At 41.2% G+C, this 27,888-nt stretch overlaps 1 protein-coding gene across 1 annotated transcript in view; it reads left to right on the forward strand.

The window, feature by feature from the left end:
• AKNAD1 (AKNA domain containing 1) overlaps positions 1-24,986 on the forward strand; it is a 40,987-nt gene extending 16,001 nt beyond the window's left edge. Inside the window, exons 6-15 of the mRNA XM_065903773.1 lie at positions 4,481-4,637; positions 9,726-9,840; positions 12,381-12,454; positions 12,558-12,643; positions 17,853-17,950; positions 20,140-20,262; positions 20,384-20,488; positions 21,219-21,322; positions 23,931-24,158; positions 24,855-24,986. Coding sequence (XP_065759845.1) covers positions 4,481-4,637; positions 9,726-9,840; positions 12,381-12,454; positions 12,558-12,643; positions 17,853-17,950; positions 20,140-20,262; positions 20,384-20,488; positions 21,219-21,322; positions 23,931-24,158; positions 24,855-24,986 — 1,222 coding nt within the window. The remainder of the gene's footprint in view (positions 1-4,480; positions 4,638-9,725; positions 9,841-12,380; positions 12,455-12,557; positions 12,644-17,852; positions 17,951-20,139; positions 20,263-20,383; positions 20,489-21,218; positions 21,323-23,930; positions 24,159-24,854) is intronic.
• Positions 24,987-27,888: the final 2,902 nt, after the last annotated feature.

Consider the following 27,888-nt stretch of genomic DNA (forward strand, 5'->3'; position numbering starts at 1 on the left):
CAAGCTTTATCAAGAAAGTTTCCTTCTAGTCCTGGATTACTAAAATGAGGTTTTTTTTTAATTTAGGAAAAAGTTTAATCCTTGGGGTTTAGAAATCTATTTAATCTCCTTTAATCTATTAATATAATGAAATATATTAATAAATATTCTAATGTTTATCTATAGAGTGAGTTGGGATATTTTCCGTTTTCTTTTTGTGTTCCAGAAGCATTCCTTAACATCTTTGTTGAACTCTCATATAATCCCACTTGGATTTGGGACCTTTTGGGAGGCAAAACTGTAAAACCCCTAAAAGATAACACAGGTGAATACCTGGATGACCTTTGTTATGGTGATTACTTTTGAGATACAACATCAAAGGCACCACCTATAACATAGATAATTGATAAGCTAGGCTTCATTAAAATTTAAAAGGTGTGCTCTGTGAAAGACTATGTAAAAGGAATGAGAAGACAAGACAGTGACTGGGAGAAAATATTGGCCGAAGCCACTTCTGATAAAAGACAGTCATCCAAAACACACAAAGAACTCTTACAACAATAAGAAAACAACCAACCCAATAAAAAAGTGCTAAAGATCTTAACACCTCACTGTGGGAAATAAGCATACATAAAAGATGGCAAAAACACATATGAAAAGATGTTCCATATTGTATATCATCAGGGAAATGCAAATCAAAACAATGAGTTACAACTACACACACTATTACAGTGCCCCGAATCTGGAACGCTAAAAACACCAAATGTTGGTGAGCATGTAGGGCAATAGGAACTCTCCTTTATTACTGGTGGGGATGCAAAATGCTGTAGCCACTCTGGAAGACAATTTGGTGGTTTCTTTCAAAACTAAACATACTCTTACCATATGATCTAGCAATCACACTCCTTGGTACTTACACAAAGGAGATAAAAACTTATGTCCAAAAACAGGCACACAAATGTTTCAAGCAGCTGTATTCAGAATTGGAAGCAACCAAGATGTCCTTCAACAGATGGACTATACTAATAACTGTGGTATATTCTGACAATGGGATATCATTTGTGCTAAAAGGAAATGAGCTATCAAGTTAGCAAAGACATGGAGAAAACCTAAATGCTTAATACTGGGAAAAAAGCTGATCTGAAAAGGCTATATATTGCATGATTCCAATTATGTGAAATTCTGGAAAAGGCAAGACTATGGCAACAATAAAAATATCAGTGGTTGCTGGCAGTTGGGATAGGTGGAAGTTTGAATAAATGGAGTACAAAGGATTTTCAGGGTAGTGAAAAAACTCTACATGATATCATAAAGATGGATATATATTATACATTTGTTCAAACATATAGAATATACAACACCAAGAGTGACTCCCATAAAACTATAGACTTTGGGTGATTATGATGTGTCAATGTAGGTTCATCAGTTATAGCACATGTACCCGCTTGAGTGGATGTCAATAATGGTGAAGGCTATGCATGAGTAGAGGCAGAGAATATGTGGGAAATCTCTGTATCTTCCTCTCAATTTTGTTGAGAAGCCAAAACTGTTCTAAAAAAAAGTATTAAATGGGAAAATATTAACACATCTAAATAATTATTGCATTAAATAAAAATTGATATTAGGACTAATCTACAAGTCAATAATAAATGAGAAAAGCACATATGAAAACCAACATATTGTAGCTAAAAAAAACAACAATACTTTGAAGAAAACAGTTTTAAAATGTATTTAATATGGGGGGGTGAAGTTCAAAATCAATAAACTAAGTACTTAAACCAGGAAAGCAGAAAAAGAACAATAAAATAAACTTCCAAAAGGAAGAGATTCATAAAAAGAAGCAATAAATACAATTTAAAATAATTTGATCAATAAAATAAAATAGTGCCTTTGAAGATATCTATAAAATAGCCAGTGGAAAGTTTGAGTGGAAAGCATAAATAACATTAAGAATGAGAAAGGGAAAATACCAGAAGAAAAATTTTAGATTGACTGGGATTGAACAAATTCCTCTCAACACATTTTAAAATCTGGATGAAATAGACAAGTCTCTTTGAAAATATAAATTATTAAAATATAGTCAAAAAGAGGTAGGAAATCCAAAAAGACTAAAAGCAAGAGGAAACCAGAAAAGATATAGTTTGTTTCTAGAAACAAAAAAATCTCCCAAAGACACCTAATCCAAGTGGGATTATGGGTGAGTTCAACAAAGACTTTAGGTAACTCTCCTGGAACATTAAAAAATAAAATAAAATTTCCTAACTCATTCTATACCTAAACATGATCCTTCTATTCCTGGCCTATGATCTGTTCTGAGTTGATTTTTGTGAAGAGTATAAGGTCTGTATCAAGACTGATTTTTTTTGTAATGAATGCCCAATTGTTCCAGCACCATTTGTTGAAAAGATTATCTTTGCCCAACTCTATTGACTTTACTCCTTTGCCAAATATCAGTTGGCTATCTGTGGGTCTATTTATGAGCTTTCTGTTCCATTGATTTGTCTTGTGCTTCATCAAGTAAGTCTTGCGGTTGAGTCCTGTCAGTCCTCCAACTTTGTTCTTATCTTTCAGTATTGTGTTGACTATTTCATGTCTTTTGTCTCTACATATAAACTTTAGAGTAAGTTTGTCAATAGCCACAAAAGAAGTTGCCAGAATTTTTTTTTACTAGGATTGGTAAGATCAAGTTGGGAAGAAGAGACATCCTGATACTATCAAGTCTTTCAATCCATGACTGTGTAACATCTCTCCATTTATTTGTTTTTGTGATTTCACCCAGAGTATTGTAGTTTTCTCCATAATGATCTTGTGCACATTTTGTTAGATTTATACCTAAGTTTTGAGTTGGACAAAAAGGCCCTTCAGGTTTTTCTGTAAAATAATATGAAAAACCCAAATGAACTTTCTGGCCAATGCACATTTAATTTTTTGGATCTTAATGCAAATGATGCTATGTTTTTAATTTCTAATTCCACTTGTTCATCACAGATATTTAGGAAAGTGATTGACTTTCGTATATTAACCTTGCACCCTGCACTTTGTTATACTTGCTTACTGGTTTCAAAATTTTCAGGTTAATTCTCTTGAATTTTCTACCCAATCATGTCATCTATGGACAATTTTATTTCTTCCTTTCCAATGTGTGTACTCTTTATTTCCTTTCCTTGTCTTAATGCATTAGGTAGGACTTCCACTACAGTGTTGAATAGGAGTGGTGAGAAGGAACACCTTTGCATTGTTTTTGATCATACTGAGTGAGACAGCTGTGATATAATTTTTAAAGTTTTGGAATTTATTGATACTTTTTTGGGGGGTAATAGATAAAATTTGATAATTTTAATGAATTTGGGGAAAATTAATTCTTTGGGGGCAAAATATATATACTTATATATGTATGTACATATGGAGTCTCCTGCCTTGGAAGCAGATTCTTTACCATCTGAGCCATCAGGGAAGCCCTAAACTATACATATATACACATATACTTGTATGTACATATACCTATGGATCAAACTTATTAAATTATTCAGATTTTTCAAGTTATTCTTTTTCAAGTGATATAAATCATTATTTTCCTAGAATTATAGCTCCTAGAACTAACTGTAAAGGACCTCAAAATAATCAGATCCACATCAGTTCAGTTCAGTAGCTCAGTCCTGTCTGACTCTTTGTGACCCCATGAATCACAGCACGCCAGGCCTCCCTGTCCATCACCAACTCCCGGAGTTTACTCAAACTCATGTCCATAGAGTCGGTGATGACATCCAGCCATCTCATCATTCTTTCTGGAGTTATTTTTCTGCTGATCTCCAGTAGCATATTGGGCATCTACCGACCTGGGGAGTTCCTCTTTCAGTGTCCTATCTTTTTGCCTTTTCATACTGTTCATGGGGTTCTCAAGGCAAGAATACTGAAGTGGTTTGCCATTCCCTTCTCCAGTGGGCCACATTCTGTCAGATCCACATAAGTAGGGTATTATCTCATAGTTGAGACACAGAAAGATTAAATAATTTGCCCAAGGATACACAGCTAATGAACAACAAAATAAGAATTAGAAATATACAACATAATATAATTTACACTTCTGTATGTTATATATGAAAGTCAAGAGTAAGTCCTAAGAGTTCTCATCACACACACAAAATATTTTTTCTTATTTCTTTAATATTATGTCTATACGAGATGATGGATGTTCACTAAACTCGTGATAATTATTTCATGATGAAAGTCAAATCTTTATGCTGTACTCCTTAAATTTATCCAGTCCTGTATGTCAATTATATCTCAATAAAACTAGAAGAAAATAAAGAGAACGAGAGTCCAGGCCTTTGAAGTGAAACTATAAACAGGATGTCTGTCAGGGCATGTGTTCATCATCCTTCCTATCTGAAGGCAGACCACGTTAAAAATGTAAATCAATACTATATTCAAGAACTGTTGTTACTAGTAAGAATATGGATTGCATACCCAATAAGATGCCTGTTTGTTTATATTTACCTAGAAAAGTAGAAGGTGAAATCTTCAAGTTGGAGATGCTACTTAAAGATTTTAAAGGGAAAATTAATAAAAGCAAATGTACTTCAGCTATCTCTCTTCTCGTGAATTCTCCAATCAACCTGGATGACTTGTCATTCACATCCTCTCCACCCTCAAATGAGGTAATACAGCAACCTACAGCTTAATTTCATGCCAGGAAAAATGGTTTTTATGTATTTATAGAATCCTAATTCATGGAATCACTGAATTCTATCTTAACATTTCATGAAAATTTAACTTTCCAAAGGCCTATGAATCATTATTTAAAGTAGAACCAGATTTTAAAAATTAGAAGCTATTTCAAGTGTTGGTTTTTGAAATTTCTTATTGGTTTAGGATGTAACAATGCAGCTTAAACAGATGAACTGCTGAAGAACTACTTCTTCTGGATGAATAACAACACTTTTGTAGATCGTGTGTGCCTGGAAGAAATCATTTTTCTTCTTACTAGTTTTGTACTCCCTGTTACATAATAGCACACTCACTGAAAGAACTATTTCCCATGAGTCCACTTCTACATTTTCTTTCGCTCAAGTTAAATTCTTTTGGATTGTCTATGTTTGCAAGATCACGAATTCAAATTAATCACCACTGTCTCTCCATTCTTTTTGTAACCTCAACTACCAGACACTTACAGACTAAATTAAAATTCCAACAAATGGAATCATCTGAATGATTCTGGATGTTATTCAAACTTGGATAGATTTTAGTCAGAGTTAGGGACAGGATGTTGTTCAGTTCAGTTCAGTTCAGTTACTCCGTCATGTCTGACTCTGCGACCCTATGGACTGTAGCATACCAGGCTTCCCTGTCCATCACCAACCCCCGGAGCTTGCTCAAACTCATGTCCATCAAGTCAGTGATGCCATCCAACCATCTCATCCTCCGTCATCCTCTTCTCCTCCTGCCCTCAATCTTTCCCAGAATCAACGTTTTTTTAAATGAGTCAGTTCTTTGCAACAGGTGGCCGAAGTACTGGAGTTTCAGCTTCAGCATCAGTCCTTCCAATAAATATTCAGGACTGATTTCCTTTAGGATGGACTGGTTGGATCTCCTTGCAGTCCGAGGGACTCTCATGAGTCTTCTCCCACACCACAGTTCAAAAGCATCAATCCTTCTATGCTCAGCTTTCTTTATAGTCCAACTCTCACATCCATACATGACCACTGGGAAAACCATAGCTTTGACTAGACAGACCTTTGTTGGCAAAGTAATGTCTCTGCTTTTTAATATGTTGTCTAGGTTGGCCATGGCCTTTCTTCCAAGGAGCAAGCGTCTTTTTATTTCATGGCTGCAGTCACCATCTGCAGTGATTTTGGAGCCCAAAAAAGTAAAGTCTCTCTCTACAATGTTTCCCCATCTATTTCCCATGAAGTGATGGGACCAGATGCCATGATCTTAGTTTTCTAAATGTTGAGCTTAAGCCAACTTTTTCACTCTCCTCTTTCATCTTCATCAAGAGGCTCTTTAGTTCTTCTTTGATTTCTGCCATAAGGGTGATGTCACCTGCATATTTGAGGTTATTGATATTTCTCCCTGCAATCTCGATTCCAGCTTGTGTTTCATCCAGCTCGGCATTTCACATGATGTATTCTGCATAGAAGTTAAATAAGCAGGATAACAATATACAGCCTTGACATCTTCCTTTCCTGATCTGGAACCAGTCTGTTGTTCCATGTCCAGTTCTAACTGTTGCTTCTTGACCTGCATACAAAATTCTCAGGAGGGAGGTCAGGTGGTCTGTTATTCTCATCTTTTTCAGGATTTTCCACAGTTTGTTGTGATTCACACAGTCAAAGGCTTTGCTATACTCAATAAAGCAGAAGTAGATGTTTTTCTGGAACTCTCTTGCTTTTTTGATGATCCATCAGATGTTGGCAGTTTGATCTCTGGTTCCTCTGTCTTTTTTGAATCCAGCTTGAACATCTGGAAGTTCACGGTTCACATACTGTTGCAGCCTGGCTTGGAGAATTTTGAGCATTAATTTGCTAGCATGTGAAACAAGCACAATTGTGCAGTAGTTTGAGCGTTCTTTGGCATTGCCTTTCTTTGGGATTGGAACGAAAACTGACCTTTTCCAGTCCTGTGGTCACTGACAAGTTTTCCAAATTTGCTGGCATATTGAGTGCAACACTTTCACAGCATCATCATAGGCATCTGGAATTCCATCACCTCCAGTAGCTTTGTTCGTAGAGTTGCTTCCTAAGGTCCAATTGACTTCACACTCCAGGATGACTGGTTCTAGGTGAGTGATCACCCCATTGTCATTATCTGGGCCATTAAGATCTCTTTTGTATAGTTCTTCTGTATATTCTTGCCACCTCTTCTTAATATCTTCTGCTTCTGTTAGGCCCATACCATTTCTGTCCTTTATTGTGCCCATCTTTGCATGAAATGTTCCCTTGGTAGCTCTAATTTCCTTGAGTAGATCTCTAGTGTTTCCTATTCTATTGTTTTCCTCTGTTTCTTTGCATTGATCACTTAGAAAGTCTTTTCTTATCTCTCCTTGCTATTCTTTGGAACTCTGCATTCAAATGGGTATATCTTTCCTTTTCTACTTTGCCTTTAGCTTCTTTTCTTTTCTCAGTTATTTGTAAGGCCTCCTCAGACAACCATTTTGCCTTTTTGCATTTCTTTTTCTTGGGGATGGTCTTGATCACTTCCTCCTGTACAATCTCACAAACCTCCATCCATAGTTCTTCAGGCATATTGAGTGCAACAGTTTCACAGCACCATCACCAGCATCTGGAATTACATCACAATCTCTTGAATCTGTTTGTCACTTCCACCTTGAATCTGTTTGTCAAATCCCTTACAAATAATCATAAGGGATTTGATTTAGGTCATACCTGAACGGTCTAGTGGTTTTCCCTACTTTCTTCAATTTAAGTCTGAATTTTGCAATACAGAGTTCATGATCTGAGCCATAGTCAGCTCCTGGTCTTGTTTTTGCTGACTGTATAGAGCTTCTCCATCTTTGGCTGCAAAGAATATAATCAATCTGATTTCGGTATTGACCATCTGGTGATGTCCATGTGTAGAGTCTTCTCTTGTGTTGTTGGAAGAGGGTGTTTGCTCTGGCCAGTGCGTTCTCTTGGCAAAACTCTGTTAGCCTTTGCCCTGCTTCATTTTGTACTCCAAGGCCAAATTTGCCTGTTACTCCAGGTTATCTCTTGACTTCCTGCTTTTGCATTCCAGACAGGATGTTGAAGATTATACAAATGTTAGCCCTTCCAAACAAGTTAGGTTTGCCTCCTCAGAACACTTACCCACCTGGCAAAATCCCATTCATTCCAGCTTCATCTTCAGAGTTAGGCCATTTATATGACCCGACCCTGATGCACAGCCACCTGCCCCAAGGCAGAATTCTTTGCCCCAGCCTCTGTGTCCCCATACAACTGTGTCTCATTTGTCTTGCACCTTTGTACCTATCTTTGCAGCCCAAACATCCAATTGAATGCCCAATATGGATTGAATACTCAGTATAGTAAACTCTGAGCCAGGGTGGATTTAACAAATGATCTCAAAGGTTCACAGCTGGTTCTCTCTCTTGTCCTGAGCCAAAGTTAGCTTCAGTGTGGTGTCAACGATCCTAGTGAGGCAGCCCAGCCTCCTGGTCAGCACTCCATGAGGTCTGGGTTTGCTATTAAGTAGTGCCAAGTTTACAGCAACTGTTGCAAGATGATGAAGACTCTATAACTTTGGGATAAATAGCCCTGAAGAGAGAGTCTACTGCTAGTATTACCCATTCATTCAGCAAATATTTATTGCTAAATGTTAGGCACTTTTCTAAGTATTGGGGATACAATATAAATAATACAGACAAATCACCTATTGTCAAGATGCTTACATTTCTGTGAGGGACACATACAATGAACAGATAAAATTAACATGGAACTACAGAATGTTAAAAGTGTTATGCAGGTGCCAGTAATAATGCATTTTTATGACTCAGAAGTCAGACTGTCTGAGTTCAAATCCAGACTCTGTCACTGATCAGCTTTGTGACCTCAAGAAACTTATGCAACCTCTCTGAGCCTGTTTCCTCCTGTGTAAAGTGAGGCTAATAATACCTGCCTAAGCTTCCAACTCCTTTTCAGCAAAAAGACTTTGCAAACTATAAAGGTATGAACCATAAGAACTATTATGTTTGCTATAATTTTGTTATTATCATTTTAGACCCAGGGGTTTTTAATCCCAGTATTTCTAGTGTGTTTATAATGAAATATCTCAAGGTTGGTCCCAAGATTAGCAGCATTGGCTTCACCTGGCAGCTTCTTAGAAATTTTAATGATATAATGAGGATATTTAAGTGAGTTAATACATGTACTTAAAACAGGACCTGGCTCATAGTAACTCCATTAGCTGCGTGTAGCTACCTTGGTCATGATGGGATATGACCAAAAGTAACTCACGGGGAGGTTAGGGTCAGAGGTGAGGTGGGAATTGAGTACTGGGGGATGAGAAGGCAGCTAGGTGAGGAGTCTGAGGACAGGGACTCAGGCAGGAGGCGACAATGCCTTAAGGACACAGAACTGATTTGAGTCCGTTCCTATGGGACTGCAGCCCTAAGGGCAAGTCCTCTTGCAGCTCCGCAGTTACTCAAGGAACACTCCCGCCGTTCTGCAGGGCTCTCAGGCCCGTGTGCGTGAGAGGGGACAGGACGCCCCCCCACATGGCCACAGGAGGCCCCCTCTTCTGAGGAGCTGGCCCCACAGCCCTAGCAGAGTGCAGTGACGGGCTCCTCCTGAGGGTTCAAGAGGGAAGTGGACGGTGGGTTCCACGGGAGCCTGGCTGCCCAGGTTGGCGGGAAACCCTTTGCACAAAGGCGTCTGGGGGAGGGAGGGTGAGATAAAGGCGAGTGGTCACGTGACGTCCCCACCACATTTTACCTCAGGCTACTTCTTCCCACCATTCCCGGAGTACTGAAATTAAATTCTCAGTGACTTCACCAGACTAAACAAAAGCCAAAAAATCCCCCAAAGTGGGGCTCAAGAACTGACTCTACAATTCAAACTGCTTTGTCAAAAAACAAAAAAACCATACTAACCAGAGCAAATGGCCATGAGGTTGTCTTCTGCTCCAGGGTAGCGTCTAGGAGCCCCGTCCTGACTCCGTTCAGCTCGTTGCCTTGGCATTTTTACCCACCCAGTATGGCTGCCTGTGACTCTGAAATTAGCATAATTAAGGTCACTTAGCTCTCGTTCTAGTGGGTGTCCCGGATGTCAGTGCTGGTGAGAGTTGCCCACATGGCTAACACTCTGCGCATGCCGGAGAAACCTTCCCGAGGCGCCTGTTCTAGATCAGAGGTTGTCTCCAACTGCAGTGTGTGGAGGACTCACCTGTGGGTTTTACTGCAATGCTGGCTTTGATTCAGTAGGTCTGGGGTGAACCTCCAATTCTGCATTTCTAACAAGCTCCCAGCTGATGCCAATGCTGTTGGTTTGGGGAACACACTTTGAGATAATTCCATTATAAAGGCATTGGAAATACTGGGATTAAAAACCCCTGGGCCTAAAATAATAATGACAAAGTTATAATAAGCTGTAGGTAATAATAATGCTGCTGGTTCAGAGCTTTGCTGTTTGCAAAGACTTCTTAGAAAAGAAAGTTGAAAGCTTACAAAGGTGAAGAGACTTGTTCAGCACAAATGACGGGGGACAATGGATCCCAGGTGTCCCAACTCAGGTAGAGGGCACCCCTCTACATTCTTCTAATATAGTGAAAGTGAAAGTGTTAGTCGCTCAGTTGTGTCGGACTCTTTGAGACTCCATGGACTGTAGCCCACCAGGCTCCTCTGTCCACGGGATTCTCCAGGCAAGAATACTGGAGTGGGTTGCCATGTTCTCCTCCAGGAGATCTTCCCAACCCAGTATCGAATCCAGGTCTCCTGCATTGCAGACAGACTCTCTACTGTCTGAGTTACCAGGGAAATGTGAAGTGCAGGGGTACCCCCTATAGGCCTACAAGTGATAAAAGGAAACACACAGGGAAAGTGAAGTTAAAAGAAATAAGCCTCATTATTTTTAAAATTATAACTATACAGGTTTATAGTAAAAAAAAAATCAGAAAACAGAGAAAAGTATAAAAAGGAACATTTCACTGGGAGAAAAACTATTGCCAATGTTTTAGCATATATCTGTCTGGTCTTTTTTCTCTGATTGATATGCATGCTTTTTGCAAAAGTGGGGTCATACATACATTGTTTTAGAATACACTTTTTTTCATTTAACATTATATTGGGGGACTCTCAACTGTTATTGAATAAACCTACAGCTGCATTTTTAAGCACTGCATTGTATTTCATTGTATGGGTAGACTTATTAAACCAATCTCTTATTGATGGACATTCAATTGTTTCCGGTTCTTTGATAGGATAAACACTGCTTCAGTAAAATCATTTAACATGGAAACGTTTGGCCAGAGTTGACTAGTTCCTTTGGATAAAAATCTAGGATTGCAGATGATGATTCAAAGGGTACACAGTGAAAATTTGATAAACTGACCTTTAGCAGAGTGGTGGCCACGGCAGTGCCTGGGAATGAAGGTGCCTTCAGCCTGAGCCAAACCAGGGCATCTGTTTTTTCTTTCCAACCTTCGCTAAAGTACTAAGTGAAAACTGATATTGTACTAATCTGTATTTCTTTGTTTGTAAAATTTACCCATTTTTATATGTTTCTTGGCTATTTCTACCACCTCTTTGACAGTATCAACATTTCAACTAATGTTTGCAAAACCACAGTCAATGTTTTTAAGGCGGACAACCTAGAAAACATTCAGAGCAGAGCAAACAGTGCTCACTATTGAGATCTTTATCATACAAAGTTGCTCTGACACAGGTACAAATGAGCCGTAGATGTGTGGTTAATGACACAAGTATATGGGAAGGGCTCAGATGCCAGCTAGGTCACTCACTCTGTGTGACCCTGACAAGCAGCTTAAACTCTCTGAGTCTCAGATTATTCACCACTAAAATGGGGACAACCTGCCAGGATGGTGGGGAGGGATAAAGGAGACGATATGAGAGGCACCTGGCACACGGAACGATCAACACATATTTTTACTAATAAGAAAACACTGAAACCCTCCAATAAATTGATGGATAAAAAAATAACTAAAAGTCACAAGTAGGGAATACGACCAATAAATAATTGGGGAAACATTTATCTCCTTTAACAACAGACAAAATGTTAATAACACAAGGAGCCACCCCTACTTTTGAAATTAACAAGAACATTTTCAAGAGAGAATTCCTGATGCAGAGGAAGGTGTGGCCAAGCAAGCTGCGCATGTTGTTGGCAGCATGCAGTTCACGCAGCTTTGGTGGAAAGCAATCAGGCCACATGTATCATCACACAAACACGTTCGCAACCTTTGACCCAGACACTTCCTAAGGAAGTAATTCAAAATATGGAAAAAGCTATCTGTACAATGATGCTTCTTTCTCACCATTGTAGTGGTGAGAAAAGTGTTTATTTTTTTGTTTACACAAAGGGTAAAACCATAGCAAGGGTGGTGTCAGCCCTTTCAGTTCCACAGGGTGATTTTTGGGTGTGTGTTAAACAGGGACATATAAACAATAACTTAGGCCTCTAGACAGTCTCTAAACCTTGTTTTAATTCACAGTTGAATACAGTGCTTTGGAAAGGCTTTTAGACTCTGCTGAGCAGTGATTAGATTGAAGGATTTAAAAACCATCCGCAGCCTCTTCATCCTCTAGTGGAGCTTGGGGTGATTCGTAACTAAAGGAAAGAGAAAAAGGCGGGGTGGGGGGAGTGTTCTGTCATTTGTAAACTAGACTTTTAAATGTCTGGAGAAGGAAGGAAGTCAAGGCAGGGTGGAATCTTCCTTTCTGTAACCCCTAGGCCATTACAGCACAGAAACCGCAGCCCCCCACCCCCGCCCAAGCCAAAAAGCAGAGCCGAGGCGTCCTGAGATGGTGAGTCTGGCGGGTCCGCACGCGTGCTGGGCTCTGCCCAGGCAGCCGAGGGGTGAGTCAAACCCTTGGTCGTATCCACATCTGTGTGTGTCTTTTGGTGCAGGAGGAGCCCAGCACCGCCTCGGGGAGGCAGGACCGTGCAGAGACGCCCAGTGCAAGCTGTGCCTTCTGCCTCCGCCTACTTCAGTGGTGAGGGTTCCCGGCTGCTAAATTCCCAGGGTGGGTGGGAGCCTGTCCTGGGATAATAACTCCAGTGAGGGTGGGCGTCAACTCGCGGAACGACCAGCAGCCACCAGCCAAGGTACAGAATCACAGACCTCAGGGCTGAACACAGAGACCGCCCTTTCTCTCAACTGACAAATCTTTTAGCAGTGGCCCTCACCTGGGGAGAGCTTCAGTCTTACCGGCAAGCTCAAATGCATCAGTCGTGGCCGATTCTTTGTGACCCCCCTGGGCTGTAGCCCGCCAGGCTCCTCTGTCCATGGGATTCTCCAGGCAAGAATACTGGAGTGAGTAGCCATTTCCTTCTCCGGGGAATCTTCCCGATCCAGGGATTGAACCCGCATCTCTTGCATTGGCACTTGGATTCTTTATCACTTCATCACCTGGGAAGCCCTCAACCTTACCAGGGGACTTGAAAATAATGCACATGCCTCAGCCCCCGACCTACTGTATTAGCCGGGTGGAGCCCTTGTGGGAATATTTCTTTTAAATTTCCCCTGACTCTGATAGGCCCCTTGGTTAAGAATCACAACTACAGCATGTGGAGCGTGATTTGGCCTGAAGGCTCCCTTTGAACCTTGCCCACCTGGGAGATTATTATACACGACTGTATACCAGCTCCCACCCTCACTACTCTCCCCTCACAATGAGTGAAAAATCTTCCCTATTGGGTTTCACCTCTGTCCCCCAGTCCCACCAGAACTAAGCTTAATCCCACATCTCAGGGTTTACTTCTCCCCCATCCCTCAGCAAGAAATCATCCAGAGGTGACAAGCTGTAAACTGGGTAAAAAAAATTATAGATGTGAAATCCTAGGGACAAACCCTTTATGGGTTTGAAACACTCTTAGGTCAACTGTTAGTCCACGTGGATTCAGCATCATTTATTTGAAGCTCCTATCAATCAGCCAGACGTGCCTCCTCCAAGCTCCTAAGGTGCGGTGGACTGAGGCCAAAGCTTGACTAATTGACCTTAGAAAGGCTGAAAGTCAAGGAGGGAGAGGCAGTTTAGCCACCAATTATGTGTATGTAATGTACGCTAATAAAGGCAGATGACGAGGTCTGAAAGACTGCAGCTTCCTGTTAGAAAGCATTCCAGCATGGGAATAGGTACTTGTCATCAGGGTTCTATTGAGTTTCCACCCCCTAAAAAATCGCCATGTGTCATCTGGTGTGGACCATCACTCTAATAAACCATCAGCTTTGACTCTCAGGGATAGAAGGGCCATGAATAATGCCAACCCTCTTCTCAGTCAACCCAGGCTCACTATTTTTATTTATTGAATTAAAATCTAGGTTTTGAGGGTTTTTTTTTTTAGGTTTTAGTAACTATATTAAAGGGCTTTCCTGGTGGCTCAGTGGTAAAGAATCCACCTGCCAATGCAGGAGATGCAGGTTTGATTCCTGGACTGGGAGAATCCCCTGGAGAAGGAAGTGGCAACCCACTCCAGCATTCTTGCCTGGGAAATCCCATGGACAGAGGAGGCTGGTGGACTACAGTCCGTGGGGTCACAGAGTCAGACATGACTTAGCGACTAAACAACAATAAGAAAAACATAACAAAAAATAGTCTGACATTTAAAAAACATTCTGATTAAGCATTCAAAGTACTAGATATTTCTCTACCAAATTTATAGTCTAGACCTCACAGAACCACTTAAGTACCAATACAGGGACCAGTGTTCCAGACTACATCTTCTCTTTTTTAACAAACAAGTTAGAAGGTAAAACACAACCAAGTGTAAAATCAGATCTAGCAGTAAATCTACTGCTGGCGATAGGCATGATTTATCCTTTGAAATCCTGGTAAACTACATCATCCTTGAGGAATTAATTGAACAAAAGACTGTATAGACTCCTTACTCTTTTAGAAGATTAGAGTTCTCTCAGATGGGATGTATTCTTTATTTAGCCTACTGGTGCACATACTGTTTGAAGGATATTTATATACGTGCAGATAAATAACAATTATGCTACATGTAAAATGTTTATCTCTTTATGTCTGGTGCAGAATTTTGGATTTAAGCGATTTTGGATTTACATGTCAGCTACTTTGTCTTGCTGAAAAACGGTCTTCTCAAATAGAGCTTCCCTTAGCTGTTTGGCAAGAAGATTTTAGTGCACAAAGAAGTTTCAGAGAGGCAGAAAAAGAAAGTCGTGTATTAGACTGAGCTCACTTGAGAGCAATCCAAGTTTTCCACTTTGTAGAGCAGATGTTCACATGCCCCAGAGGAGGAGGGTGGAGACAGAAAATAAGGTGAGAAAATATGTGACTCAGGAGGACAGCATGTTTTTCCAAGAAGCAGGAAAGTGCCTGGCTCTCAGTCCCTAGCCTCACAGACTCCAAGCAGGGTCGGAGTCCAGCGGCAGCAGGCCCAGGCACAGTTGGATGAGCCTGCATTTGCAAGCAAGGCCTGAGGCTCAAACCCCATTTCCAGGAATCAGTCTCATTCCTGACTCACTGGCTATGTCCAGGATATCTTGGGCATGGTGCCCTCCACACTAAGAATGAGCTATGTTCCCTAGGGGCTTATTACAGTATCCTAGGGGCTGAGCTAGAACGTTCTTAAGAATTTGTATCAACTAAAATCCCTTTCAAAGAGTTAGAGTTTCTATGAAGGAGGGAGACTGAAGCTACAGATGGCTTGGGGGAAGTGTCCCAGTATGACTACCATAGGGCATCTTTCTGATGCCCCCTGGTGGCCTTGCATCACTAAAATGAACACCACATGGTCTCTACAAACAAAGCATCACTATGAACAAAGCTACTGGAGGTGATGGAATTCCAGCTGAGCTATTTCAAGTCCTAAAAGATGATGCTGTTAAAGCGCTGCATTCAATATGCCAGCAAATTTGGAAAACTTGGCAGTGGCTACAGGACTGGAAAAGGTCAGTTTTCATTCCAATACCAAAGAAAGGCAATGCCAAAGAATGTTCAGACTACCACACAACTGCACTCATTTCAAATGGTAATAAGGTAATGCTCAAAATCCTTCAAGCTAGGTTTCAATAGTATGTGAACTGAGAACATCCAGTACAAGTTTGATATAGAAAAGGCAGAGGAATCAGAGATCAAATTGCCAACTTTGACTGGATCATAGAAAAAGCAAGAGAATTCCAGAAAAACATCTGCTTCACTGACTACACTAAAGCCTTTGACTGTGTGGATCACAACAAACTGAGGAAAATTCTTAAAGAGATGGAAATACCAGACCTGCCTTACCTGCCTCCTGAGAAATCTGTATGCAGGTCAAGAAGCAACGGTTAGAACTGTTGGACCTGGAACAACGGACTGGTTCCAAATTGGGAAACGAATATGTCAAGGCTGTATATTGTCACCCTGCTTATTTAATTCTATGCAGAGTACATCATGAGAAATGCCGGGCTGGATGAAGCACAAGCTGGAATCAAGATTGCAGGGAGACATATCAATAACCTCACCACCTTTATGGCACCCTTATGGCAGAAAGTGAAGAGGAATTAAAGAGCCTCTTGATGAAGGTGAAAGAGGAGAGTGAAAAAGCTGGCTTAAAACTCAACATTCAAAAAACTAAGATCATGGCATCTGGTCCCATCACTTCATGGCAAATAGATGGGGAAACAATGGAAATAGTGAGAGATTTTATTTTCTTGGGCTCCAAAATCACTGCAGATGGTGACCACAGCCATGAAATTAAAAGATGCTTGCTCCTTGGAAGAAAAGCTATGACCAACCTAGACTGCATATTGAAAAAGCAGAGACATTACTTTGCCAACAAAGGTCCGTCTTGTCAAAGCTATGGTTTTTCCAGTAGTCATGTATGGATGTGAGAGTTGGACCATAAAGAAGGTTGAATACTGAAGAATTGATGCTTTTGAACTGTGGTGTTGAAGACTCTTGAGTCCTTTGGACTGCAAGGAGATCAAACCAGTCAGTCCCAAAGGAAATCAATCCTGCATATTCATTGGAAGGACTGATTCTGAAGCTGAAGCTCCAATACTTTGGCCACCTGATAGGAAGAGCTGACTCATTGGAAAAGACCCTGATGCTGGGAAAGATTGAGGGCAGGAGGAGAAGGGGATGAGAGAGGATGAGATGATTGGATGGCATCACTGACTCAATGGACATGAGTTTGAGCAAGCTCCAGGAGATGGTGAAAGACTGGGAAACCTGGCGTGCTGGGATACTGCCCGCCAAGGGGTCACAAAAAGTTGGACACAACCAAGTGACTGAACAACAATGGTCTCATAGCCTTTAACCCCATATTTGTCATTTAGTCACTAAGTCATGTTCAACTCTATGTGACCCCATGAACTGTAGCCCACCAGGCTCCTCTATCCACAGAATTTCCCAGGCAAGATTACTGGAGTGGGTTGCCGTTTCCTTCTCCACAGGATCTTCCTGACCCAGGGATTGAACCTGAGTCTCCTGCACTGTCAGGCGGATTCTTTACCACTGAGTCACCGGAGACACAGAACAAAATCCAGGACTTTTTGGATCACTCAGCTTGTACTTTTGGATACAAAGTATCCATGTGATCTGGTACCAACAGGTAGCATAGCTTCTTCTCCTGACAAGAACTGGATTTGAAGCATGAATATGAAGAAAACTCTAGGTTTTATAATTCTGTATTTCATATTTCTAATTGTGTATGTGTATATGATGACTAGATATTATCCTCAGGAAACGAAACAGATTTAGTGTTTGGTGTACATGTTCTTGGGCTTCCCTGGTGGCTCAGACTATAAAGAATCCACTTGCAATGTGAGAGACCTGGGTTGGGAAGATCCCCTAGAGAAGGGAATGGCTGCCCATTCCAGTATTCTTGCCTGGAAGATCCCCTAGAGAAGGGAATGGCTGCCCATTCCAGTATTCTTGCCTGGAGAACTCCATGAACAGAGGAGCCTGGCAGGCTATAGTCCATGGGGTTGCAAAGAGCCAGATATGACTGAGCGTCTAATATACACACACGTACATGTTCTCTCCAGGCCTGATTGTGCTGGGTGCGCCTTCTCATCAGGAAAGCGCTCAGACAGGCAGGCAGAGGGTTGAGGGTCGGCTGTGTCGAGAATGGCATACATCATCCGTTGTGACTGGCTCTGACCTAAGAAATTTCACATTTCACTTTTACCAATTCCCTCACTGTCTCTATTAGCAGTGTGCTAAATGTTTATGGAATCTTATGCATCTTTTTTAGGAAGCAAAAAACAGGGAAAAAAGATCACAGAGGAATTGACTGTGGAAGGTTTCCTATTGCCATTCAAGACAAGGTGCTGCACCCAGACTCAGTTCTCGGTAAGTTGAGGCGTCTAAGGGCAGTCGTCATGGTTTCGGTCCCTCTTTGGGTTCTGCTCACTATGGGCAGAACACCTGCTATGCTAAATAGCTTTACCTAGACTAGGGTGTTGCATGTTAATTTTTGTTTTTGCAAAATGTAAAGAATGAGTAATAAATTGATTCAGGCGAGATGTGGTCAAGCAGGGTCAAAGTGCCCACACTAGTCTCTGCCTGGAGTCGCAGGACTCCGCGACTCAGTCATGAGGTGGTCTCAGTTCTGTGTGGCAGCCCCCAGCGTGAACCAGAATCTGCACCTAAGGAGCTCACTCACATGGTATGAAAAACACCACATATTATGATATATGAAAATGTAAGTCACTCAGTGTGTCTGACCCCATTGACTGTAGCCTGCCAGGCTCCTCTGTCCATGGAATTCTCTAGGTAAGAATACTGGAAGGAGTAGCCATTCCCTTTTCCAGGGCATCTTCCTGACACAGGAATCGAACCTGGGTCTCCTACATTGTAGCATCTGAGCTACCAAAACTAGAATAAACAAAAGCTCTTTAGGGTCCTCAATTTTAAGAGTGTAAGAGGGTTCGGAAATAAAAAATTTGAGAATTGTTGACATATAGTATATATCACTTAACTATCATAATACCCTAAAAGGTAGGAATAATTGTCTTTTGTATAGATAAGTAGGAATTAAGCCACTTGCCAGGGTCAAAGAGCCTGGTGTATTATTTATTGCTGTGTAATAATGTATCCCAAAACTTAATGACTCAAAACAGCAAACATTTGCTATCTCACTGTTTCTGTGGGCCAGGGATTTGGGAGCCATTTAGTTGGGTGGTTCAGGCTCAAGGTCTCTCGTGAGGCTGCAGTCATGATGTTGGCCAGTACTTCCATCATCTGAAGGCTTTACTGGAGCTAGAGAATCTGTGTCTAAGGTTGTTCCTGCACATGGACATTGGCCACGGGTCTCAGTTCCTCTCCAGGTGGGCCAGTAGGCTGTTTGAATGTCATTATGATCTGGTAGCCTCCTTCCCCCAGGCAAGTGATCCAAGAGAAAGACTGAGATGGAAGTTTCAATGACACTTACAACCTAGTTTTAGATGTTATACACCATCATTACCACTTTATTCTATTTGTTAAAAGCAAGTCACTAAATCCAACCACAATTGAGAGAGGAATTAGGTTCTATCCTTTGAGGAGCATGTTAGAGTTTGTGACATATTATCAACCATCACAGTCAGTGCGTGGCAGAATCAGGCTTCAAACTCAGGTCTATGTTCTTTCCCTTGTACAAACACAACCGGCCCAAGGTGTACATCTTTCTTCCCCTATTTGTAATTTCTTTGAGTTCTGAATTAAAAGGCATTCAGTGACTACTGACTGAGACTTGGGAAAGAAAAAAACCTTTCTAGAGCTCACTCCATTTGTGATGTACACTTTGGTAGATAATGTTATAATGAGTGTAACCATGAATGCAGCAAGGTAGGTATTAATAGCACTGGCAGAAGTTTTGTCCCCCAACCCCTTCTCTGCTGGAACTGAGATGTTGCTTGGACACCCAAGTGTGGCATACTCACCTGCCGGGCCCAGGCTCCCATGCTCTGGCCTTACTGGAGAGTGCCACTGCCCACAGCCTGCTGAACAAGACCCAGACCTGCACCGGATACAAGCGCTCTCTACTGCTAGCCTCTCTGTGGTTCTGACGAGGGCAAAGCTATGATTCAAGTTCCCATATGGATTTATGAATGTGTTGTAGAGGAAAACCATCTTTCCAGTTGCCTGGATAATAAGCTCTTGGCCACTGTAGGGTCTGAGAAGAAAATGTGGATGTATCAGGGCAAAGCTTGAGAAATAATTACAAATACAAGACGGTCTGATATCAGTGGGCCAAATTTTCGCAGATCCATCCATTCAGAAGACCTTTACTAAACACCTACCTGTGCTGGACAAATCTTGAGACTTTCCTATCAAAAATGTTACTGATCAAAACATCTCTCACTTGTCATAAGGGAGGGAGGGTGTCCCAAATATCACCCCTAGGCTGGCAACCTGTGTGATAAATTTCCTCCTGGGAAAATTGAACACTCTGGGGCTAATGCATACTTTGCATGATCAGAGCTCTACTGTCCAAAGCACATTTTAATATTATAATAATAAAAACCTCATACTTCTTTGCATAACTTGGGCTTTTTCAGGTTCTGATACAGGACACAGCTGCTGTTGTGCATCTCGGATTGGACTGCAGAGTAGTAAGTGTGAGAACTGTGGCACTAAGATTCATAACTCCCAGAGAGGTCGCAGTAAAGAATCACCTAAAAGTGAAAGTGACTGGGCCACCTCAGGGAAAAAAAAAATCCAAAACAGGCTGTATCTTGTCAGTGTGTGAGTACAATGGTTGTTTGCAGGCAATGAGTTGCATTTTTAATCTTTTCTTTTCAGAATTTCATTATAGATACAACACCCCAGGACAGAATTTCTTTAATCATAGAGAAAGAAGTGCTTTTGCTTGGCTCCACTATTTAAATGAAAATAATTCTTCAGCTAGTAAGTACATCTCCTGCATGATCCCATCTTTGTAAACAACCTAGACAGTCTCTGTGGGAGACACTGGTCTCTGTTACCATATGCTGGGCACCTGCTGAGTCTGCTGCCGGGTCTCTAGCACTCATCTGACACTTCCACATCCAGCCCGACGTCTGGATGGCAAGGGGCTGGGCTGGTAGATATGCAGTCCTAGCAATACAGGACTTTGAAAGTTACGAAGTTACCAGTGTAATGTGGCAACAAGTCATAAATATTTGATGAACAAATGACTAACTGCCACTATTATTGTTATTATTCAGAAGGGGAACAAATATATATCCCCAGTAAAAGTCAGTATATAAAGAAATAGACTATTTTTACACTCCTTAAATATCATGTTGCTAATTTCAATGCAAAATTTTGCTGTCTTTGGAAATACCTAAAATCCCACAAACACTTATTTATAAAGATGAATAAGACAATGGCTACCTCCTCTCAAGGAGTTTACAACCTGTTGAAAGAAAGGAACTCATACCCTAATTAGGAAAGTTCATGGCAAAATGTGGTTAAGTGCTAAGAGAACAGTGGACTAAGGGAACAAGTGGGGCAGGAACACCTTTGTCTTGCTTCGAACCACCACTGGGTCCGGTTCTCCACATCCTTTCCTCATGGGTGAGTTCATACCTGCAAAGCTCTTTCTCTCCATTACTGGGGCCAGGGCACCAGAGAGAATGTTTCTGACCTTTCACAGTTGCAATGCCCAAGACTAAAGAATTGTGTTACCAGACTGACCTCAGCTGTCTCCCCTACCCACCCCCCGCTGCCCACTCCTCCAACTGGATGTGTTCTGTCAAGGTGACGGTCCCTCAGGCTCCACAGAAGCAACAGGCACATTTCTTTACTATCTCCTTGGTTTTGGGGTCAACAGCACATGAGACTTCTCATTCTAATATATGAATAAGGAAAGCAGTTGAGTCATTTGAAAAGTAATCTTGAAACGCCATTAGTAAATGTACAGTGGCCAAGAGAGTAGGAGTCTCAGGGAGGCATCTTTTGTTCAGTGTTAGAGACACCCTCCCGAATGGACAGAAAATGGAGCAGGCTGTTGCAGGAGGTTGTGAGTCCCACCTGCAGACTGAGATGCACTGTACTTTGTCAGGATGTTGTAAATCTGTAGACTGAATGAGAATGGGACCGGATGACTCTATGACCCTTTCTAATTCTCAGTTTCTATGTTTCAAATAAAGAATGAGATGACCAAGGAATTAAGACTGAGATCATTAGTACCACTGTTTGTCATGACAAATAAGTCAGGGTGTAGCGTGACTAAATGAAATTTGGACTTTCTGGCTCCTGCCTTGCCTTCCATGTCTGAGGGACGATCCCTCCCTGTCCCCTTGTCAAATGGGACCCTCCTGAGAGGGAGTGAAGCCAAGATACTAGAGACCAGTGGATATGGCAGGAGACCAAAGGAGAAAGAGGGGAAGACAGAGAAGAGAGGAGGAGAGGCCAGAGAAGGGGGGAAAGGGAGCCTCAGAGACAGAGAAGGCAGATTTGTTGGCCACTGTGCTTCCCAGGTGGCTTAGTGGGAAGGGATCCACCTGCCAGTGCAGGAGACACAGGAGACATGGGTTTGATCTCTGGATCGGGAAGATCCCTTGAAGTAGGAAGTGGCAACCCACTCCAGTGTTCTCGCCTGGAAAATTCCATGGACAGGGTAGCCTGGTGGGCTGCAGTCCAAGGGGTTGCAAAGAGTTGGACGCAACTGAGCACACACATGCTTTGCCTCTCTTCCTTGCCTGGAGCTCTTCGTGTCTTCCATGGTGACTTTCCTACATTTATCTTATCTGTTTAGTCTCTATTTTCTAGGATTGTCTTAGTAACATAATTTTTAAATTTCTGACTCCTAGAATCCTTGCTCCTAAAGTAGAGAGGACTTTAGAAATCCATTTGGTCCAAGCTCTTGGAAAATATTATCCCTTCATTTTCCAGATGAAGAAGTTGAATCCATAGACATGCCCAGGTCACCCAGCTAGCACCAAAGGAACTTAGACTCCTGGTTTCTTGTCTGCTAATAAAACTCCTTTTAAGTGTTGAATTTTTTTTCTTGAATTCAGAATTACTCAATGGCTACTTACCATGTTCCCTAGGTTTATTTCCTTAGTAAAACTTTATGAAATATTTCACTTAAACAGAAAAGTTCAGGAAAGGATAGCCATATACCCACCATTGGATTTAGGGATCATTTTTGTGCTCTGAATCTAACCACAGCTAACATTTTTCAGCTCATTCAGAACCAAAATGGATCTGTTTCCAGAGGGCAAATCCCAAATCCTGTAATGATGGATGTGAACCCATACCAAGAAAGTAAGTATGAGTAACAAAATGACTACCCATTTGGTGTATGCCATGTGCTTACTGCAGTACTGTCTGCCCATGACCACCTACAGCAGCTGTCCCCAACCTTTTTGACATCAGGGACCAGTTTTGTGCAAGACAGTTTTTCCAGAGGGGGGTTGGGATGATTCAAGTGCATTACATTTATTGTGCACTTTATTTCTATTATTACATCAGTGCCACCTCAGATCATCAGGCATTAGATCCCAGAGGTTGGGGCCCCCTGACCTAGATCTTAAGTAGTAGTCAGGATTCAAACCTACATCTGGCTAATATTTCAATCATTCAGTTATTCTTTCAACAAATATTTGAGTGTCAATAGCAGGACATTGTGCTTGTCCACAGTGACAAGGTCAACTGTGGTCTCTGCCCTTACTTTTTTGGTAGAGGAAAGGGGGCATAGGGTACCATTACCTAACGTGGGGGTTTGGAGAAGCTGAGCTCCAAAGAGTAAGTATGAATGAGTCAGCAAGGATGGAAAGGCATGAGCAAAGAAATGCCAGTCTGAGAGAGCCTCCTGGTGTGGAAAAGCCCTTGGCAAGTTCAGGAACAATGTGGCAGGAGCCTAAAAGAGGGCGAGGCAGTGGGGCAGGATAGGACTGGTGAGGTAGGCTGGTGGGATGGGCGCGGCCAGGGTGTGCAGGGGCTTGTCGGCTGCAGGAAGGATTTCAGGCTCTTAGGTTTAATGGGTAACCAGTGATTTTTTTTTTTAACCAGAGTGTTTTTTAAAGCTTCCTAGTGTTGTAAAAGATCACTCTAACTACTAAGGGAGAGGGAATGGATTAGAGGAGTCAAGGACTGGCGCACAGAAGCCAGATAAGAGACCAGTACAATAAGCCAGGTGGGATGATGGCCGCTTAGCTAAGGGTGGTAGAAAAGCAGAGAGAAGGCTAGTATTTAAGAGCTATCCGAGGCAGACTGACAGTGTAGCAGGGAGTTCAGGCCGTGCAGTCACACTCATTCAGCGTGAACCATGCTACGCACCGCCATGGTGCAGCGCAGTGTGTATGAATACAGCCACCGGCGAGTTCTCGGGTTTGCATCTTGGTTCTGTGTTCTTGGGCAGATGGCGCACCAACTCCTCGCCCCCAACACGGACACACACACACACACACACACACAGCCATTACTGAACCACAGAGTTGAAAAGGGTGCTTTACACAAGTATCAATGTGCCTTTTGCCTTTCTTACAGGTCAGACCTTGCTATACTCTCACCCCATTCCCACTCCTGCAGGATTTCTGAAAACACATCCTCCAGCAACTTTAGCAGGAACAAAGAAACGGAATCTGAGGTGAGGACCTTGCAGCTTGTATGTCTGGTCTTTGTCACCACAAAACTGATGGCTTTTAAATTATTACAGTATGAGAGCATCAAAAAATGTTCTGCTGAAACAACTTGTGCTCGGCACTAACATAAAGACACACAGGCTGAGCGGCCACATGATTTCTATAATTCCTAAATTGGTTCCAATGGAAGTTTCCTGGAGAAAAGTGTTTTGTGGGTGATTCCCCAGTGTGCCGTTCACAAGTTTATTCCTGTGACACTGGGGTTAGAGCTGCCAGCAGTTTTCTATTTTCAATCAGGTCACTTTCAAATGTCGCCACAAGTATGCGCTGCATCCCTGTGTGCCCCTCAGTGGATAGGGGCCCTAAATCCCCTTCAATGACCCTCCTCCCATGAGTTTTTCTTCCTTCTCACAGATCTCTTTTTCCACAGCAGGGAAACAGCCCAGCAGGTTGCTGACCTCATCCTCTGATTCATGCTCACCAGTCACGTGTTGATCTTTTTTTCTGTCCCTTTCTCTACAAAATATATTCCATTTCACACTGGTTTCCTAGGAAACCAGCTCTCAAAAACAGAAATAGACTGGGTGGAAAACAGAATACTCCAAAAACTCCACTTTGCAGTGTTTAATAATGAGAGAACCCAGTTACCAGGAGCGGTAGTAAATTTCTGTAACCAAAATGTGTGGACTTTTCCTCTGTAGATTTTAAACTCGTCTTTGGATCATGCCCTAAGGACAGCAACCATTTTGAAACAAACTACTGATCAAATGATTAGAACTATTGCAGAAGATCTTGCCAAAGTACAAAGATGGAGGAAAAAGTTGAAATACTAGTTTGATTCAAGGCAACCAAGGATTAAAAAACAAATGCAAAGAAAACTTGGTCTTCCCTCCAAAGGTATTTTACTTATTATACAACTTATGAAGATGACCTTCTAGAGAAAATACCAAAATTGCAAGAAATGGAGGACACAATTTTTTAAAAAATGGACCTCTGATTCTTAAAAATCAAAGTCAACACATATTTGTTTAAAAATAAATGTTACTAACTTATAATAAAAGAAATGAAAATAGTAAAATATACTTTAACCTGTCAGTATGGCAAAAACTAAAGTTCGAAAAACCCAGGCTGTGTCAGGGAAGATGGGGGAGATGAGTGCTCTCATACACTGCTGGTAGAAGTACATATTAGTGCAACTCTGCTGAAAGGCCAACTTGATAATTGCTACCAAATTCTACAAATTCTAGGATTTACCTTCTGAACAGCAATTCCATTTCTAGGATTTTGCTTTATAAGTCACTCAAACAACATGTCACATAATTTTTTGAGGATGGCCACTGATGGGAAGGGCTCACAAATGGAACACATCTAGTACCCTCTGTGATGATTCAAAAACAATGACAGTCGGCACTTCTCTGGTCATCCAGTGGCTAAGACTCTGAGCTCCCAAAACAGGGGGCCTGGGTTTGATCCCTGGTCAGGGAATTTGATCCCACATGCCTCAATTGAAAGATTCCTGCATGCTATAACTAAAGATCCTGCATGCTGCAAGGAAGATCAAAGATCCCACATGCCTCAACGAAGACTTGGAGCAGCAAAATAAATAAATAAAGGTGAAATTTAATTTCAAAAATGACAGTCATATAGTTAATACTCTGCAGCCACTGAAAAGAATGAGGTGTATAATCTGTAAGATAGTGAAGAAAAGCAAGCTAATAAGAATATGTGTGACCTCATTTGTTTTTCAAAGAGTATATACATTTTCTGGAAAGATACACAAAAATATTCAGTGGACTTCTAGGAAATTCAACCAGGAGCCTCAAGAGAGGCTCTTTACTTTTCATTTACTTTCAGTACTTAATGAAATTCTTATGGTTGTTTTATATATTATTTTACTTAGAGATCTCCTGAAGTCAGAAATATGGAAAAATAATAGTCCTGGATTAATGAAATTTACCTAGGCCAAAACTGCATGCAGGGATTAAGTCCTGATTTGCTGCTTTTACGGACTGATGCTCAACCTCCTTAATGACAGAGTAGCAGATTACTGGCTCTTTCCCTCTTTCCTGGGACTCCATTCACTCCAAATTCAACAAATATATCCCAACCCCCAGAGCTTCACTTAGTGGTAAGGAGAGTTGAATCCATTCCCGCTTTAAAGATTTCTGTGGTGACCAAGACAGCTACTATTTGTCTAGCTGGCCAGAGGATAAGTTATTTTTAACTTTGGGGCTTGAAAATTAGTTTAGGGTGCCTGGGAAGAGATAAAGACGCCAGAGTGAGGATACCTCTGACTTCATGGCAAAATTTACTTTCAGTTGTGGCCCTGTGAGGAAGACAGTGAAGACTAGTAATAGCATTTTAAGAGAAAAAGGGGAGCCTAAATTGCATGTGCTAAGAGACTTCTAGATTCATCTCATATCTAGATTTAATCATAACTTGATAAAACTCTTTTGGGTGCAGACATCACTAATTTGTGCCCAAGTTTAAAATGACATACTTCTCTGAGTTCTTAAACTTTTGGGGATTCAACCCTCTTTGAGAATTTGATGAAAGTTAGGGAGCCTCCCTGCCCCATGCTCCTCTAAAAGTGATATGAACATGCATGATTCTGCACACAATTTTTTAAAAGTTCGTGGAGACCTGAAGCAAATCCATGGCATCCAAGTTAGAAGGGACTGCCATAAACGAATGTCCCTTACCCCACAAATTAACCTTTATAGAAACTTACTATTGTAATTATTTATTTAAAAATATGGCCCATCCCTGCCTTATTAAACCATATTCCAAGTATAATTTATATTTCCTTGATGAGTGAGTATCATTATAAACAATCACTGAATCGTCTAATCCAAGAAACAGAAATCGGGCCATGTCCTTAAGGAATTCTGGAAAAGAGCTAGACTCTGATTTACAAGGATAATTTTATATTTACTGACTCAGTAGTTTTTGGCTGTCTTCTCCCTCTGGACACTTCTTTGATAGCTCTCTTCTAATTCTGCTGCAATAATAAGCCAGAAGAACAAGCTTCTAAAGTAAAAGTAATTGTATCTAGGACTTCCCTGGCAGTCCAGTGGTTAAAACTCTTCCAATTCAGGGGGCACAAGTTCAATTCCTGGTCAGGGAACTAAGATCCTGCATGATGGGTAGTGCAGCCAAAAAATTTTTAAAAAATAATTGTGTATCTAATACTGAGTCCAGGGACTCAGCAGTGTGAGTGGGACTCTTGGTAGAAGGCGTTTACTGTCTGAGTTAACTATTAGAGTTTACAAATGAAAATTCATCTTTTTAACATGCAATTGTAATCTTAGTGAATTATTTAAAATAGACCAAATTCATACTAAATAGGAATATATATTTATATTTAATAACCAAAATGTTGTTTTGGTAGAACTTTTACTGTGGGAGGAAAACATTTCTTGTTCCTTTGATTTTAAAAGAAATCCACCTGCATCCTGAAGGGACTCACAAAGGGTACAAATACCTATAGCAGAACTGAGTTACAGAAGCATCACAAGTCACCAAACACACCACCAGGATCTGGCCCGCTTGGATTTAGCTCAAATTCAAGAATTTTTGTCAACTGCTATTTTTCTTATTTAGTTTTTGTGAATATGACGGAATGATATGAATCCACTACACTTTACAAACCAAGTGCATCTCAACAGGAAGCAAAAATGTGCTTCATAGATTGTGAGTCAATCATTTCAGTTAGGAGCAACAACAAAAGTGTTT

This window comes from Muntiacus reevesi, chromosome 1 (genome assembly GCF_963930625.1).
Source record: "Muntiacus reevesi chromosome 1, mMunRee1.1, whole genome shotgun sequence".
NCBI lineage: Eukaryota > Metazoa > Chordata > Mammalia > Artiodactyla > Cervidae > Muntiacus > Muntiacus reevesi.